The following is a 19,402-nucleotide window of genomic DNA, read 5'->3' on the forward strand; positions in this document are numbered from 1 at the left end:
GAAGAAACTGCAAGCTCCTTCTTCAGCCGCTGCTCGAAAGACTGGAGCATACGGGAGAGGTTGTCCACAGTAGCCGGGGCTTGTGACTGAGCCGGCGCGTCTCTTGGCCGTCGGTCAGCCTCCATCTTCTTCATGATATTGTTAGACTCCTTGAAGCTTGTCGCTGGCGGCAAAGGAGCCTGAGGTTTGACTTGCTCAGAAGTAAAGGCCACCTCCTCCTCCATCTCCAACGAGGCCGCTGCGCGAAGTTCTCTGAGCGCTGGAAGAAGATACCGCCTGTCCAAAGTCTTTGCCATCTTCTTTTCCTTGATGAGATGAGACTTGATTCGTTGCTGGAACCCAAGAGAAAACAAAAAGAAGAAGTAGTCGACCGCTAAATCTTCAGACGACAGGTGTGCGTAACGGATAAGATACAAAAGAGCGACGTCAAAGGTAGATTTAAACGACCGATAATCCTTGAGGCTGGAGATTCCCTCCTTGCTGACCCAAGTATCCTTCAGGTTTTGCAGATGGGCGACCGTGTATCGCACAACGTCCACCTGTCCCCAGCGTTCCACCATCTGAGCCTTGAGCGTGAGCCACGACTTGCTTGTGTATCCACTCATATCCCACACGGCGTCCTGAATATCCTTGCTCCTGAGGAAGGACGGAATCTGGAGAACCATGTCCTCTTCGGAGGCACCGTCTAGGTTTGCGGCCAGCTCGTATTGACAAAGGAAAGCTTCAACGCGTGTCCCAAAGAACTTCAAAGCGCGGTCTTGGGGCTTGATCTTCACCATTTGACCGGTGGGAGGAGTTGCGGGCGCGTCTGCCATGCCAAAAAGAACCGTTCTGGGATTTGATTGGAAGAAGGAAAACGAATCCGGTGCGGCTCACAAACGTGGCAGATGTGATGCTTTGACGTTGCGTAGTAGAACCCTGGAGGTGCACAGTTGGGAGGACTTAATTCTACTCCCTCGCGCCTCCGCCGCTGAACACTAAAAAAAAAAAAAAAAAAAAAAGAGAGAAAAGGGATAGGAACAGTTGCTCAGTTGAAGAGCAGGACTGGTGACCGCCAAGCGTCTCGAAATCCCGTAGAGATGAGACTGTAAATCTTGAGGTCGCTGGTTCGATCCCGGCTCGGGGGACCAAATGTGGAACTCCGACCAGTGCTGGGCCGTTGGCAGTTACTGGAAGGGGAATTGCGCTTTAGCGCTGCCTTTGCGGTGATCCGTAAAAAGAGTCGTAATGAGTCGAAGAGATAGGGTTAAGAGGGGGGGGGGGGGATTTTGTCAAGAGGCGACGGGGTTTAGATACTTGTTGGGGGTGGTTTGTTTTTTGTGAAAGATCTGGTTGAAAGGGGGCGGGAAATGTGATCTTAGTAGGATTCAGGAAAGAACTCAAAGTGAGCTGGGAGGCTTGGAAAACTCAGAAGGCCGCTGGGTAGGTTCAGTAAGGTTGGAATCTTGATATTGAATCTTGATGAGTGATCTGAGAAGGTTCAGACGAAGTCCCATGCCGCCCCATCATCTGAGTTTGTGCTGAACTCAGACTCCGGGGTTGTGACACTCCTGGACAGGTCATCCACTACCAAGATGGATGAATTTGCGATGTTGTATATTTATCAATATAGCGTATATTGATCAATTTATATTGATCATTTTTTTTTTTTATTCCTGTTGATACCTTTGTCTGTGTTCCATGTCTCCTTAATACTCTTCTAAAATCTCTCTCCTTCCCCCTGTGTTAGCTTCAAGCCACAGGAATTTTTTTTTTTGCCTGATAAAATTCATGAATTTCTACATACACCATTCAATTCTTCCTGAAAATGCAAGTTTTAGGATTAATCCATGGTAGCTGAGGGGTCTCAATTTTTTTATCTTTTTTTTCACATCAACAATTGATGTTATCAGAAGTCTCCAAATCTACTTTTTTTCAAAAAAGGAAAAACATTGACCCCTGACCTCTCTCATGATACCATCCTGCACTCATTCTTAACTTGGTTGGTTGAACTTCCTGAAGATATTGCATATCATACTTGGAGTACTACATGCATAGAAGGCCTTTTTGAAATTAGTTTGCCATGGTTTAGCATATTTTTGTCAGGTTCTTTTTCTTATCTGCTTTCGTTATCAACCACAGATTGATGGGGAATATTTCCTCAGAAAATTTCATTGGGAAATTTTTCTGCATATAAAACCCAGAAATGTTATATTTGGGGTCACATCCCTTATGCAGCAGCTATAATCTGATTAGTTGCCAAATAGCACTACTTTGGTCGTTTCTTGGTGTTTCTGCGACTATATCTCATCCCAGCCCGGTAATTCTTCCAAAATATTGGTACCAAAATGTTTAAAAGCACACAAAGTTTCATAGTGTACCTTTACTGACCACAAAACCCCCAAATTTAGCAGTTACAGTCTGATCAGTTTCCAAATATCACTACTTTGGTAGCTTCTAGGTTTTTCTGCCACTATATCTCATCCCAGCGTGGGTGTTCTTCTGCCATATGTTTCCACAAATTTGGAAAAGCTCCCAAAGTTCCATTATGTACCTTTGCTGACCACAAAACCCCCAAATGTAGCAGCTACAGTCTGATCAGTTTCCAAATATCACTACTTTGGTAGTTTCTGGGTGTTTCTGCCACTATATCTCATCCCAGCGTGGGTGTTCTTCTGCCATATGGTTACCAAAATGTTTACAATCCACAAAAGTTCCATTATGTATCTTTGCTGATCACAAAACCCCCAAATGTAGCAGCTACAGTCTGATCATTTTTGAAATATTACTATTATGTACCTTTTCTGACGACAAAACCCCCACACGTAGCAGGTACAGTCTGATCAGTTTCCTACTATCACTGCTTTGGTAGTTTCTGGGTGTTTCTGTCACTATATCTCATCCCAGCGTGGGAATTCTTCTGCCAGAGTTTTACAAAAATGTTTACAAGCGGCCAAATTTCCATTATGTACCTTTGCTGACCACAAAACCCCCAGATGTAGCAGCTACAGTCTGATCAGTTTCCAAATATCACTACTTTGGCAGTTTCTGGGTGTTTCTGCCACTATATCTCATCCCAGCCTGGGTGTTATTCTGCCATATGGTTTCAAAAATGTTTAAAAGCCACCAAAGTTTCATTATGTACCTTTGCTGACCACAAAACCCCCAAATGTAACAGCTACAGTGTGATCAGTTTCCAAATATCACTACTTTGGTAGTTTCTGGGTGTTTCTGCCACTATATCTCATCCCAGCGCGGTTATTCTTCTGCCATGTGGTTGCCAAAATGTTGAAAAGCGCCCAAAATTTCATTACGTACCTTTGTTCACCAAAAAAACCCCAAATGTAGCAGCTACAGTCTGATCAGTTTCCAAATATCACTAATTTGGAAGTTTCTAGGTGTTTCTGCCACTATATCTCATCCCAGCGTGGGTGTTCTTCTGACATATGATTACCAAAATGTTTACAAGACCCCAAAGTTTCATTATGTACCTTTTCTAACCACAAAACCCCCAAATGTAGCAGCTACAGTCTGATCAGTTTCCAAATATCACTACTTTTGTAGTTTCTGGGTTTTTCTGCCACTGTATCTCATCCCAGCGTGGGAATTCTCCTGCCATATGGTTACCAAAATGTTTACAAGCGTCCAAAATTCCATTACATACCTTTGTTCACCACAAAACCCCCAAATGTAGCAGCTACAGTCTGATCAGTTTCCAAATATCACTACTTTGGCAGTTTCTGGGTGTTTCTGTCAGCCGGGCTACTATAACAAGTTAGAGCCCGGCTAACTATTGTATTATTCCAAAAATTGTATGTAATAATAGCGGCGCAGAGCGCCGCGTACAAAATAGAATTCTTTCTTGTAAAAAGACCTAGCTGCGGCGCGGAGCGCCGCGCACATAATAATAAAGATTCCTTAGACGAGTAAGGAAAATAAAGCTCCGGCTGAAGAATCGGCAGGAGAAAGAATATTAGTTTAAACCCGTTCTCAAGCCAAGAGAACGGGTCGTCAGACACTCTCAAGAGACTACTAAACAGAGAGTAGTCTCTATGAGAAATAGAAGCACTTCGGTCGGGGAGGAGAGAAACAGAATTATACTACTCCTCCTCCCCCGGCCAAGGATGGAACATAAACCACGCTATTCCTCGAGCCAAGGAATAGCAAATAGATCACAGGACAGATAACCATGAACGGGAGCGAAGGGACTAGTAGAATCCCCCTTCACTCCCGTCATCCTTGTTAGAAGCAAGGCTTCCTCCGGCCGAGAAACGGAGGAAGTATTTGCAATAAGAGCTACAACCCTATCGGTTGTAGCTCGAATATATAATCGAGGGCCTTCGGGCGAAGGAAGGCCCCTCAGATACCTTTCATAACCAGCTCGACGCCCAGCCAGTCTCGCCACTTGTCCTACCGACCATTACGCCAGCCTGCCTTTGCCTCAACTTTGGTTTTATTGGATCGCTTGTGTTTTTTTTTGCCGCAGACTTCCTTTTACAAGTAAGTCTGTGTTTTTTTCCTTTCTACCGGGATTCCCATCCCTTTATATCTCCTGGGAGCGTTTCGACGCGCAAATACCCCCTTGTTAAGGGCCCCAGACGTCACAGGCTACAAACACCCCTGCGCATTCAGTGCGTAGGCCCTGTAAGAACTGCAGAGGGCACTAAAAAACCCCAGGCGCCCCTGGCCCCTCCGTTAACCTATTTTTTGGTTCATTAGAAATAGCTTTCTAAGCTATTTCACACTTTTTACCGCGCGCTACTGTACCGTGCTCTGTCGCCGGCGTAGCTAGAAGAGCACTCGTGCTCTTGGCATCACCGAGCCTGACAATTGGGGGTCTGGCCGGGAACAAACCCTTTTTAAACCCATAACCCCATAACTTACCTAGTTTTTTTTGTTTATCCAACAAAATAAACCGAACCAAACCCCACCTTAAAGCTTATTTAAGCTCACATAACCATCCGGTTAAATCCCTGCGCTCCTAGCGCGGCAGGATACATATCCCCGCTAAAACACTTAACTTATTAAGTTTAGCGCGGCTCCATACCCGATCTCCTCAACGCACTACCCGCTCTTCATAAGCGCACCACCCGCTCTACCTAGCGCGGACCAAAAGCCGCTCTACTTTGCGCAACCTAAGCCGCGACATATAGCGCAACTGTCAGCCTGTATGTAACTAACCGTGTCTGAGAGGGTTGTTACTATCAAGATGATGGTGTAAGATGCCAAGGATGGGCCAATGGGTTCGTGGTAAGACCTGTAAAAGGTTTCACTCTATCAGTAATCTTGACTGAGAGGCTTGCTCAATTCAGGCGCATCCAGATCAACGCAGAGTGTTAATAGGCATCCAAGGAATAACTCAACTTGGGTTCGTGGTTTTACCTACAGAAAGGTAAGGGTAATCAAGAGTTGAGAGTATTCCTGAATTGAATGATGTGTGAGAATGAAAGCACTGTTTAACTATAGTATGGGTTAAACTTTGCTGTAATAATATTCTGAGGTATAAACAGTCCTGAGGGGCGTGTTTATATAGAGGGGAAAGAGCAGGAGGGAATATGAGGCGCTTCAGGACCAGGGGGGAACTGGAAGCGCTCAAGGGAAGCAGATCCTCATGAGGATCAACATTGGAAATGATCAGGGCGGTGTAATGATCAGTACTGATCCTGGATCAGTAGCTGTGCACACTAGCTGATCATAACCAATCATTGATTCCATTCATTGCTCCTTGAATTGGATTACATTATGTATTGTTTATGTAATTATATCATAACCAATATATTATGTAAATGGGGACTGAGGCGTAACAGGGGATAAATGAGTGATACCTGTCTTGGGGTATTTCACGTGTACAGTAATATTACAATGTATTGTAATCTTACTGTTGCACGTAACTTAACTCTCATAACAATAGTACATTATGGTAACTGTATTTAACTATGGTTATCTGTAATGTAATGTATAACAGGAGTACATTCTCAAGCTTGTATCAAATGATATACATATGTAATAAAGGTGTAAAAGGAATGTACTATATGTAAAGTGAACAATTGCAGGTACTTGGTACGTGTAAGGTACTGTGACATATACTCTGTGGCTGACACTTCCTCCCTCCAAAAAAGGCTGATCAAAGAATTAAAGATTTCTTTTATCAGCTCTGTATTGTCTGAGGACTTTTTCAGAGTCTGGAATTTGGTCAGTAGTGAGCCATTCATCTTCTTTAGAACCACTATATCTAACTAGATATTGTTTAATGTCCACATTTTTCTTTCTGATTTTTCTGTGTTGTAAAACCTTCTTTATTTTCACAACTTCTTTCTCCAGTCTTGGAATTACAACTTTAATGTTGTCTTTCCTTAAAGGGAAATTTTCCTTGTTACTAGGCACGTAAGGTTTGATTAAACTAACAGGAAAAGTAGGATGTTTTCTTTCTAATTCACCTGTCAGTATGACTTCAACTGCATTCTTTCCGTGTAAGGCTTTAATAACAAATGGTCCTACAAATGAGTCTCTCAATTTCTTAGGGCCAGTGAGGTTGGTAAAGTTAAATGTAGAAATAAGAACTTCTTCTCCAACTTTAAACTGATGAGGTTTATGAGTCTTGTCCCATCTAGTTTTGTTGTATTCAAAGGATTTTTTAATGCATTCTGCTGCGTAATTAGCTGTCTTAGTCATCATTTGATGGAAGTCTGACGCATTAGGATGTATTGTTACAGATTTAGATAAAACCAAGTCTTTGGGGAACCATGGAATCCATCCTCTTTCCAATTCAAAAGGAGTAATATTGATAGAGCTATGTTTGCTGGAATTGTAGGCAAACTCAAGGGCTGGTAAGAGTGAGCACCAATCATGAGTATAATTATCTTTGTCCTTAAATTCCAATCCATAGGCACAATATCTTCTGATCATGTCTTCAAGAGTTTGAATCATCCTTTCAGCTAATCCATCAGTCTGTGGGTGATAAGCTGTGGAGAACTTTAATTGTGTACCACATAGATCATAAATTCCTCTCCAGAATTCTGACGTAAATTTAGGATCTCTGTCTGTAATAATGTATCTTGGGCATCCTACATCAGCAATTATCTTTTGCCAGAACAACATAGCTATATCAAAGGCTGTATTCTCTTTATGACATGGAAGGAATTTGGTTCTTTTGGAAAATCTGTCTACTACCACTAGTACTGAATTATAGTTATCTTGTCCTGCAGGAGGTAATCCTGTAACAAAATCCATATTAATGACAGACCATCTTTCAGTAGGTTCTTCAATTTCCTGTAATAGTCCATATCTCTTTCCTGTAGCTTTGTTGGCTTTTTGGCACCTTTCACAAGATTCACAGTAGTCCTTGGTTTCATTCTTAAAGTTTGGCCACCATGCAATGTGCTTTACTCTCTCTGTAGTGCGCTCTACGGAGAAATGCCCAGCAGTGATATTATCATGGCATTCTCTAAGAAATAAATTGATATGTTCTCTTTGCACCAGTACTACCACACTAGTATGTTTGGTTCTATGGTAAAGTAATCCATCAAGAAGGGAAAATCTGTCTTCTTTAAAAGCTGTAGCCCAGGGTTCTTTTAATGAGTTAATTAAATCCATATTCTTATACTTACTCTGTAGTATTTCTTTGATGGTAGAAGTATTCTTATTGGTATCATAGGATTCTCTGATTTCATCCCAGAATTCTTCTTCCATTTCACATACATGTAAACCAAGGATATCATAATTTTCTGAAGGAGCATCATATGCAGGATTATCTTCATCATTCTCAAGGGGAAATAAAGCCATGATTTTTGCAGCATTTTCTCCGTCCCACGCTGGGTTCTCTGGTAAATTTTCTAGAGACCATCTGCTAAGACCATCCGCATTTTTATGGATATTTCCAGCTCTGTGGATAATAGTCATGCTTCCTCTCCAGATTTGAACAGCAATTTGCCATCTAAGCATATGTCTATTGGGAGTTTTCATACCTAAGAGACTTTTAAGGGCTATGCAATCAGTAATGACTTCAAAGTCACATCCATCCAAATAGTAGTGTAATCTTTCAAGTGCCCATACTAGACAAAGACATTCTAGCTGGCTGGCTTGATATCTTTTTTCACTGTCTTTCAAGGTGCGTGAAATGTAGCATATGACTCCTTCTCTGGGGACTTCAAAATCCTGTATTTGATGTAATGCAGCGCCTAAACCTTCCATGCTGGCATCTACATATAATCTGTAAGGTTTATGGGGATCAGGCATGAACAGTATTGGTGCTGATGTAAGTTTTTCTCTCATTACATTAAAGGCTTCAACTCTAGTAGTTGTCATCTCAAAGGCAGTGTTGGGACTACTGAGTTGGTAAAGTGGGCCACTTATTTTTGCAAAATCCTTAATGTGTTGTCTATAGTAACTTGCAAAACCTAAGAATGACTGTACTTCCTTCAGGTTAGTTGGCATAGGTTTGAGCAAAACAGCTGCTACTTTATTCATGTCTATAGCTATACTGAGTCCTGATACTATGTGTCCTAGAGCTTTAATTTCTTGAAATCCAAATTGGCATTTACTCATTGATATTTTCATATTCATTTTAATTACTCTTTCTAAGACTATGGTCAACTTCTTGAGGTGTTCTTCCCAGTCTTGGCTGAATATGATAATGTCATCAATGTAAATTATAAGCCTTCCCTCATGTAATTCTCTGTGGAATTCAGTATCCATCATTCTCTGGAAGTGAGATGGTGCATTTTTAATTCCAAAGGGCATTCTGAGATATTCATAAATACCCATATGTAATATAATGCGCAACAAATGTCTACTGTCTTCATGAATTACATTTTGGTGAAATCCTTTTAGTACATCCATGCAGGTAATAAATTTTGCATTCTTGAATTGTGTGATTGCTTCACTAATCTTGGGCATAGGATACCTATCAGGAATAGTGTAGGTGTTGAGGGCTCTAAAATCACCAACCATCCTGGACTTATCATTATGCCACGCAATGATTACAGGTGTTGTAACTTCCACATTCTCATTTGCGCCAACCTTGCGCAGAACTTTCATTCTAACTAATTCATTTAAATGTTGTTGCAAGGCTTCTCTGCTTCTAGGGGATGCTGGGTAGGAGGCTTTTCTCAAAGCTGGTGGATAAGGTCTGGAAGTATTAAGATTGATTCTTACTTCATGTCCTTTAATGCATCCAAAGGGTTCATCAGCTTTAGCAAAGGCCAATTTATGTTTATGCAGTAATGAAACTAATTTGTCTGTTTGTTCTGGTGTCAGATCTGGTGAAATTCTGGCGTCAGATATAGTGTTAGAGTGTTGCTGGCTGGTTGCTTCCTCTGCATTGCTCCTCCCCGTCCGCCTCTTGAACCCTGGATACTCCAAATATTTGGAGTTTGCCCACTCCACACTACAACACCCCCCCTCAAACTCCACATCACTAACTACAACTCTAAAGTTAAAAAAAATGAGAAACAATTTGAGAGAGGAATGAAAACATGTGAAAAAATCAAAACAAAGAAATGAGATGTGATAATAGAATGGATCTGGCCAAAAGAATTATTTGAAAATTTTGTCGAGTGAAACATTGTGAAGATTGGCCCGTAGAGGTTTGGTGAAGAAATCTGCGATGTTGTCCGAAGTCGCCACCCATTCGAGCTTGATCTTGTGCTCCCTAACCGCGTCATTCACAAAGAAGAAGTTTCGCTCCAAGCTCTTCATCCGCCCTTTGGATGCATTGTTGTCGGATACCAAAACCGCGGCTCTGTTGTCGCATTTCAGGATTAATTCAGGATTGATGTCGAGAGAGGAAATGATGGGAATGAGAAATAAAAGGAAATCAACCAATGAACCAATGGATATGAACTCCGCCGTGCAGGTTGACGTTGCCACTACTTTCTGCCGTCTGGAGCCCCACGCAATCGGGCTTCCAAGGAAAGTGATAATGAAACCTGATGTCGACCGTTGAAATTCACCCCCCCAGTTCGCGTCCGACCATGTGACCAATTTTTCATCAATGCATTCAAGTTTCGACCGTTTATCCCTAGTTGTCGCCAGATACTGGATGAGATGTTTGAGACTGTTCCAATGAGATTTGTCCGGATTGGCGCTGAACCGAGCAAGGTAGTTCACTGCAAAGCTGAGATCCGGTCTCAAACCTAGTGCCAGGTAGTTGAGTGAACCAATAAGAGATTGATAGAGAGGTGCGTCGACAGGATCGCCCGTCGATGTCACCAAGTCACTGCCTAAAAGAGGTGTATAAGTCGGGATGATTTTTGATTGTACCTGTTCCTGAAATTTCGATATTGTTTGGTCTGTCAGAAGAGGTTGACTCAGATAGATGGCCCCATTGTTGTATTCAATTTTGATCCTGACCAGCTTGTCGGGCTGAGAGTCCCACTTCACACGGAGATTCTGTTCCAGTTTGTCGCGTAGCAGTTGTAATGCGCGATCGTCATTGCTGAACACAATGCCGTTGTCCACGTGTATCCAGATGATGATTACGGAGTCGCCTTTCTTGTATTGATATAAGCATTCCTCCACCTCGTCGCAATGAAAACCCCAACCTTGCAGTAATCCCCTGAAATGTTTCCACCAGCATCTACTTGCTTGCCGAGTGCCATAAAGTGCTTTTTTGAGTTTGAGAACTTTGCCTTTTAAGTGGGGAAACAGTTCGACCGGCGGATCCACGTAGATCGTTTCATCGATTGGGCTATGCACAAATGCTCCAGTTATGTCGAAAGAATTGATCCTCCATCCGTTCCTGATGGCCAAGGTGAGGAGAAGTCGAAGTGTTGTGAGCGACGCTGTAGGCGCAAATGTGGACTTAACGTTGCGGCCAATTTGCTGTTTGAAACCCCGCACCACAAATCTTGCTTTGAGGCGATCGACCGATCCATCTGATTTCCTTTTAATGTCAAAAACGAACCGCGTACCGATCGAATGTTTGGAAGCCTTGTCTTCAATGTCACAGGTGTCTATTTGGACGAGTTGATCCCATTCGGATACGCAAGCCGCCCGCCATTTGTCTTTTGCCTGACAACTTAATGCGTTCTGGAGATTAGTAGGAATGTCCGCGTCTGAAATTGCCTGGATGTCGTCAATTTGGCTGTCCTGGGCATCGCAGATTTCCTTGGTTTTTTCCTCGCCAAGTGTGAGTACCCTACGGGCGCAAGAAGTGTCAGGAGATGAATTAGGAGAAGGAATCAATAGTTTCCCTTGATAATCAAGGAACTCAGCACACTCTGAGTTAATAATCTTCTGTGTCGCCGGATTCCAAAAAAACCATCCCCGTTTGTCATCTTGATATCCTACTAGATAACCTGTCCAGCCTCTCTGATCCATTTTCCGTCGACGCTCCTTGGGGATGTGAATGCACGCCCTCGTCCCAAATGGGTAAAAAGATTCAGCCGCAGGTTTCCGCTCCGACCAAAGCTCCAACGGACTGGACTTGCATTGACTGTTCGAGATGCGATTCACCAGGAAGCACGCGCAACAATATGCGTACGACCACAGTGACGCAGGAAGTTGAGAATGGGTGAGTGTTGTTCTCGCCACATCACCAAGTGTCCGGTTTAGTCGCTCTGCTTCACCATTTTGTTCGGGAGTGTACGGCAATGTGAATATAATCGAAGTGCCAACAGAGTCGAGAAAGGATTTGAAAGATGTAGTTGTATATTCCTTAGCCTTGTCGCATCGGATATGTTTCGGAGCACTTTTGAAATGAGAAATAAGACGTTTAACAAGAGAAGTTTTTATGTTCGGAACCTCCGAGCGACTTTTCATGGGAAAAACAAACGAATATGTTGTCGCGTGATCACAGACAGTCAGCAGGAACCGGTTCCCGTGGATGTCCGCATCTAACGGGCCAAGTACGTCGGTTACTAACAAGTCAAGCCGATGTGAGAGTGAGATCACTTCAGGAAGGTGGTGTCGGCGTCGCTCGCTCTTGCACTGTTTGCAAGATTCGCAGATGAAAGGGGTCCAAGACTTCAAGTCAAAAGAAGGAACGAAACGTTTCAGGAATTCCTTCACAACCGCATCCAAAACGTGACCGAGTCGGCAATGCCAGTCGTATGAGGGTGTTGATGGAATAGGCAAAAGTGTGGCGGATTTGATCAATAAAGAAATAGGTCGGAAGGAGTCAGGTGAAACGAACCAAGATCGGTTCCGATATGAGGCCGTGAAAGATAAGAAGGAAGAGGTCAAACGAATGTTGTTGTTAGGTAGGAACATCGGCCGGAATCCCGAATCGATGAACTGGCCAAGGCTAAGGAGTGTGCCCGTCATTTCAGGGCTGTACAGGACTTTTGGTACTGCTAGGGTACCAGCCCCACTGGTTATCTTGAGGTGTCCACTATGAGTTGCCGTCATATATCCCAATGAAGACACAAGATTTAGTCTTACTGGCGGCCGTAAAACGGAAATGAAAGAAAAGTCTAGGAGAGATCCGCTCACGTGGTGGGTCGCCCCTGAATCCAAAACTGTGCCAGCGTCGGCAACACCTGTCGCATCCGGACCCGCAACCGATCAAACCGCCACATTCTGATCAGGTCTGGGGGTTGGGTTGTTCGGAGGTGCAGCCTGACGGGCGAAACCGGAAGCGGGGCGACCTGGGTTGGAGGTATCTGGAGGCAGGCTGCAGGTTAGCATCCCTGCGGAGAATCGGACAAGTCGACCTCCAATGCCCCACACCTCCACAGTAAGCGCAGGGATTAGCGGCCAGGAGATTCGCGTCCGAGGGACCACGATTCCCCTTTTGTATGTTGTTGATGGCGGCTGCGATGTTGTCAATTGTTGGATGGCCTGGCCGGCCGACATTTTGGTGACGAGGTCGATTGATATTGGGATTCGGTTGTTGTCCTGGGGACGGGTTCTGAAATGTGCCTCGCCCCTGTTGTCGTGGTCGAGGGGGCTGCAAGTTCCAGTTGTTGGTCGATTGTTGTTGGTTAGGCCAAGTGCGAAACACCAATGGTTGGCTGGTCAATGCGGAATCAAATCTAACAGCCTCGCCGTATGCAGAGGTGATGATCGTCTGTATGTCGCGGGCTGTGACATCCTTCCTTGTGCCGAGTTGTAAGGAGATATTCTGAAACAATTGCGATCTAGACATGGATGGAGGCGGAGGAACGATTGACTGGAGGATGAGGCTCTCCACGAGCGGTGGGATACCCGCGCCCACCTTCTGGAGATCAGAGAATACGTCAAAACTTTTGTTGAACAGACCTGGGAGTTGTGATGGTTCGGTCGATGGTGCCAAGACCCGTATTTCGAGGAGTTTGTCGACAAGTTCCATTTGACGGAACCTAACCGTCCCTTGAAAGTTCGTTTGAACCGCCTCGAACGCATCTGTGCCCTTTGTATATTGGTCCACGATGGACAACAGTTCTTCGTGTACCGTGATTTGAACCAGGTACAGGAGACAGGTGTTCTCTTGGGCCGATAATTTCGTATAGTTTGTTGCATTGTCGAAAAAATTGGGATGACCGAGGGTGAGGAGAATAACTCGTGTGAGACCACGTTTCCACTTATTGAAGTTGGAACCATCCGGTAAGAGCTGGTCAACTTCGGACTTGTAGATACTGGGCTGTTGGATGAACTTGATTCTCGGCGAGATTTCGGTTGTGGTGCCTTGCGACATGGAGTAAGTAGGTGAGTCGGGAGTGTTATCAAGTTCAGAGGCAATGGATGTTGAATCGGACGTGGAATGAGGTGGAGATGTTCCCCTTGGGATGTTGTTTTTTGGTCGGTAAACAGGTGTTGGTATGAATGTTGTGATAGGTAGACCGAACGGGTTTTGGACAATTCGATGTCCAAGTGAGGATGAAGTCAATGTTGATGTGCCTTCGTCAATGTGTCGGGTTACAACCTTGGAAAAAACGTATGATATTGCCGAAATAAAAGGTGAAGGAGGGGGGTTGTATCCTAACGGATCTTGACGCTCGTCGACAGGGGAGGGAGGTAACAGAGGTAGCTTCAAGAGTTCTTTGTACGCCTTCGTCTGCTTCGGACGTTTCGCTCGTGTCGGTGGAGGTAATGGTCCCGCTAAATCAGGCTGATCCCGGCGGGTTTTTACCATAAACTGATTCGGATGCCGGCAAGAGTCAAGCGATGATGGCTAGCGTTTTGGTAGGCTATAGACTCTTAATCTGTTGCTGGCTGGTTGCTTCCTCTGCATTGCTCCTCCCCGTCCGCCTCTTGAACCCTGGATACTCCAAATGTGGAGTTTGCCCACTCCACACTACAACATAGAGAATTTTGAGGCTTCCACAGCATTACATTCTAGTTGCTCTAATGTAAATTTTTCCGTAATTCCTAGTTCAAATTTAGTCAAGAGATCTCCATTTATGGTAAAGTATCTGCCATTACTGTTAATGACGTCAATACCATAATTAATAATGTAATCATTACCAAGGATAATGTATTTCATCTTGAAATCTGCCATTACTACTAGCTCAACTGTAATTTGTACACTAGATCTTGTGTGAGGGAAAATAATATCTAGAGTAATGATACCTAGTGGGGACAATTTGCTATTGCAGCTGTAGAATTTCTCCTTCTTGACTAGGGATAGCTTGGTCTTCCAGTCAGGCATAATAGTGTCTAATAATTTGGGGCTAATTATTGAACAGAATGCTCCACCATCAATGAGACATTTAAGTTTATACTTATTACATAGTATATTGGTAGTGTTTGTTCCTCCTGTAGTGTGCATATTACCTACTTGGTCAGGTTTAACTACTGGTAACTTCCTAATATTATGTGGGGCTTTATCCTCTGGGATCTTGGAAATATTAGATATAAGCCTGTCTGCTTTACATGTAATGGCGTGATTAAAATTGCTTGCTGATTCATCATCTGAGTCATCAGAATCACTAGGAAGGAATTCTCCTGAGGAAATGCTAATAGTGTCACATGATAATTGGTTATCTTCACTCTGAATCACTGATATCTTCTTGCTGATCTTCTTGGTACATTTGGTAGACCTATGCCCAGTCTTACCACATTCATAGCATGTAATTTCTTTAGGAGCTGCTGGTTCTTTGGTCTCAGGTCTCTTGAGATATAGTGGCAGAAACACCCAGAAACTACCAAAGTAGTGATATTTGGAAACTGATCAGACTGTAGCTACTAAATTTGGGGTTTTGCGGTCAGGAAAGGTACATAATGAACCTTTGGGGGCTTTTGAACATTATGGTAACCATATGGCAGAAGAATACCCACGCTGGGATGAGATATAGTGGCAGAAACACCCAGAAACTGCCAAAGTAGTGATATTTGGAAACTGATGAGACTGTAGCTGCTACATTTGGGGGTTTTGTGGTCAGTAAAGGTACATAATGAGATTTTGGCCAATTTTAAACATTTTGATAACCTTATGGCCAAAGAATTCCCATGGTGGGATGAGACATAGTGGCAGAAACACCCAGAAACTATCAAAGTAGTGATATTTGGAAACTGATCAGACTGTAGCTGCTACATTTGGGGTTTTGCGGTCAGGAAAGGTACATAATGAACCTTTGGGGGCTTTTGAACATTTTGGTAACCATATGGCAGAAGAATACCCACGCTGGGATGAGATATAGTGGCAGAAACACCCAGAAACTGCCAAAGTAGTGATATTTGGAAACTGATGAGACTGTAGCTGCTACATTTGGGGGTTTTGTGGTCAGTAAAGGTACATAATGAGATTTTGGCCAATTTTTAACATTTTGACAACCTTATGGCTGAAGAATTTTCACACTGGGACAAGATATAGCAACATAAACACCCAGAAACTCCCAAAGTAGTGATATTTGGAAACTGATGAGACTGTAACTGCTAAATTTGGGGGTTTTGTGGTCAGTAAAGGTACATAATGAAACTTTGGAGCCTTGTAAATATTTTTGTTACAACATGACAGAAGAATTCCCACGCTGGGATGAGATATAGTGGCAGAAAAACCAAGAAGCTACCAAAGTAGTGATATTTGGAAACTGATCAGACTGTAGGTGCTACATTTGGGGGTTTTGTGGTCAGCAAAGGTACACTATGAAACTTTGTGTGCTTGTCAACATTTTGGTACCAATATTTTGGAAACATTCCCAGGCTGGGATCAGATATAGTTGCAGAAACACCAATAAACAACCAAAGTAGTGCTATTTGGCAACTGATCAGATTATAGCTGCTGCATAATGGATGTGACCCCAAATATAATATTTCTGGGTTTTATATGCAGAAAAATTTTCCCAATGAAATTTTCTGAGGAAATATTCCTCATCAATCTGTGCCGGTTGATAACAAAAGTAGATAAAAAAAAGAACCTGACAAAAATATGCTAAACCATGGTAAACTAATTTCAAAAAGGCCATCTATGCATGTAGTACTCTAAGTATGATATGCAATATCTTCAGGAAGTTCAACCAACCAAGTTAAGAATGAGTGCAGGATGGTATCATGAGAGAGGTCAGGGGTCAATGTTTTTCCTTTTTTGAAAAAAAGTAGATTTGGAGACTTCTGATAACATCAATTGTTGATGTAAAAAAAAGAAAAGAAAATTGAGACCCCTCAGCTACCCTGGATTAATCCTAAAACTTGCATTTTCAGGAAGAATTGAATGGTGTATGTAGAAATTAATCAATTTTATCAGGCAAAAAAAAAAATCCTGTGGCTTGAAGCTAACACAAGGGGAAGGAGAGAGATTATAGAAGAGTATTAAGGAGACATGGAACACAGACAAAGGTATCAACAGGAATAAAAAAAAAAAAAAAAAAATGATCAATATACGCTATATTGATCAATATACAACATCGCAAATCCATCCATCTTGGTAGTGATCATACACCTGCGCGCGCGCACGCGCAACAACAACAGAAAGAAACAAGCCACAACAACACAACCAAACAAAGAAACCAGACCAAACAGGGATAAGACATATGTAAAAACCAACCCTCCTCATGCAAATCCTCTCCAACGCGCGCATGAAAGAAATCAAAACAAAACAAAATAGATCAAAAGAAACAAAAGAAACCAAAACACCATCTTGATCCTGATACGCCTTGAGGATTCCGACGCGCGCGCGGGCGCACTGATTGATCTTGACACCCTGGGAGTTGATGTCTTGATGGCTGAAACTTTGAAAAATCATCTGCGCCACGGGCACCACGAAAATGATCACCACAACGGTACAAACCGGTCATCAAGAGGGATGGATCCTCTTGATGACCGGTCCTTGCCGGTCATTGAGAGGAGTGTGTCTCTCAATGACTGGTCTATGCCGGTCATTGAGAGGGGTGTGTCTGCTTGATGACCGGCCTGTGCCGGTCATTGAGTGTACTGCACTTGATGGCCGGCCTGTGCCGGTCATTGAGTGTACTGCCCTTGATGGCCGGCCTGTGCCGCTCATCAAGTGTACTGCCCTTAATGGCCGGCCTGTGCCGGTCATTGAGTGTACATACTTCCCTCAATGGCCGGCGCAGACAGGCCATTGAGGGGGGGCTAGTTTTGGCGTGGCAGGGTGTTCACTCCATACCAGCCTGGAGTGTCGGGTTGGGCACTCCAAATGGGGGCTGGTTTTGGAGTGAACAATCCTCCACTCCAAGAATCTTGGAGTCGTCCGGAGTTCACACCTTTTGGGGGTGGGAGGAGGGGATTGGCTAACCTGAACATCTTCCCAGCAATCCCGACCATGTTTTTCATCTTTCGACCGACCAGGGAGAGGATGGCCATTTGGTTGAGGACGGAGACCTCACCGATATCTTTGAGTTCCTTGACGAGCCGATCAAAGCCCTTGAAGCGGTAGATCTCATTGACCATGATGGCCATACTGACGTGGACCTCGCTGGTAGAGATGAGGTCGACGGCGATGCCGAACTTGTCGAGGGTGCCGAAGATTCGGGCAAAAAAGCCGTGGGAGATGGTCTTTTGGTTGGAATGGATGTTGAGCACGACGATGTCTTCCTTGATGGTGATCGCCGTGGGTGCCTTGCTGTGAATCTCATCGGCTCCCCCAGTGATCTCGACTATCTTGGGCGAGGATGGGATCGATCGATTGGGGTAGATCACCGTTCCAGGTCCTTGGGGATTCATGACGTTCTTGATCCGGATGGGGATCGAGGCTCGGATGACTTGTTCCATGGTGAAGGGATGGATGACCTCGGAACCGTAGTATGTTAACTCTGTGGGGGAATCGCCGGTCAATGCGTTGACCAGTTGAATGAACCAAAATAATTCCTCCTGACCTGCTGCTTCTTCGGGGGTGACTACACTGAGTAGGCGTGCTTTGGGAACTTTTCTAGGATCGGCAGTGAAGATGCCATCGACCTCTTTCCAAACCTGAAGCTCTGCCGCACCGAGACCTACGGCACACAGCGAGGCGCATAGATCGGTGTAGCCACGGCCGACCTGAGTCAAGAGTGATCCGGGTACGACGCCGAAGAATCCGGTGACGACCGGGATTCGATCTTCGCACTGCTTCAACCTCTCCCCGAGTCGTAAGGCCAAGCGGTCGTAGAATGGTTGCCTGAGTTGGCCGCCGGGGGACTGGTAGACCCCATCCGGATCGCCATCTGGGGCCTCAAATTCGATGCGCTCGACGATGTTATCCAGACAAACCAGTTCGACATCGAATCCCTATGTGGTCAAATTGTCTCGAGGTTGGTTCCAAGATATCTGCTCGATTAACAATTTTGATCGGGAACAGCTTACCTGATCTGTTAAGTAGGCCGTCACCAGTCGACATGATAGCTTTTCGCCCACTCCGATGATCAAATCCTTTGATTTGGGAGAGATTTCTTCCAGGATCTATTTTATCAGGGAATAGAAGTTAGATTGGATTGTGAAAAAGTGAATAAAAAGAAGCCTGTTATTGACCTGAGTGGCTAGGAGTAAGCTACGTAGCCTTTCGCAGTCGTAGGCTATGTCATACTGGAGATCCGAGAGCAGGTTTTCGTTGGAGATCAGCTCGGAGGCGGCCTTGAGATGATCAGCCTTGAGGATTTCGATAGTTTTCTCGAATGGGCTGTTGTTGTTGTTGTTCTGTTCCTCGGCAGGCTGGTGAGTGGAGTCCCCCAGGGAGAGGTTGTTTATTCCTGGCGAGTGATGGCTGGTATACAAGCTGGGGGAGGTGAAGCCGTTGGCCGTCGAGTTGGTCCTGGAGAGTAGACGAGGGGTTGGGGAGCCGCGCCGGGCGAGGATTTGGGAGAGGATCGATGGGTTTGGTCCGGCGAGGGTGTTGGTGGTGCTCTGAGGGGGCGAGAAGGTGGCTTGAGAGGGGGAGTGCTGGATGCTGGCTGAGGATGTGTTTTCGAGTGCTTCTAAGGCAGCCTTGAGGAGCAGGTTAGTCGTCCCGGTGGATTTGGTATTCCCCGATCGGGCTGAACAGACGATTGCGACCCTGTGACCGGCATCGAGGGTAGAGCTGTGACGGGGAGGATGTATTTTTTTTTGTCAGTAGGTAGAGCGGTGCCAG

General features: G+C 44.4%; 1 protein-coding gene across 1 annotated transcript in view; it reads right to left on the reverse strand.

The window, feature by feature from the left end:
- PtA15_14A6 (uncharacterized protein) overlaps positions 1-19,402 on the reverse strand; it is a gene marked incomplete at both ends in the record, with an annotated part of 41,624 nt that overhangs the window by 22,073 nt on the left and 149 nt on the right. Inside the window, 3 exons of the mRNA XM_053163240.1 lie at positions 17,594-18,564; positions 18,640-18,735; positions 18,805-19,351. Of these exons, the coding sequence (XP_053026681.1) occupies positions 17,594-18,564; positions 18,640-18,735; positions 18,805-19,351 (1,614 nt within the window). The remainder of the gene's footprint in view (positions 1-17,593; positions 18,565-18,639; positions 18,736-18,804; positions 19,352-19,402) is intronic.

The sequence above is a fragment of the Puccinia triticina genome, chromosome 14A (genome assembly GCF_026914185.1).
Source record: "Puccinia triticina chromosome 14A, complete sequence".
Lineage (NCBI taxonomy): Eukaryota > Fungi > Basidiomycota > Pucciniomycetes > Pucciniales > Pucciniaceae > Puccinia > Puccinia triticina.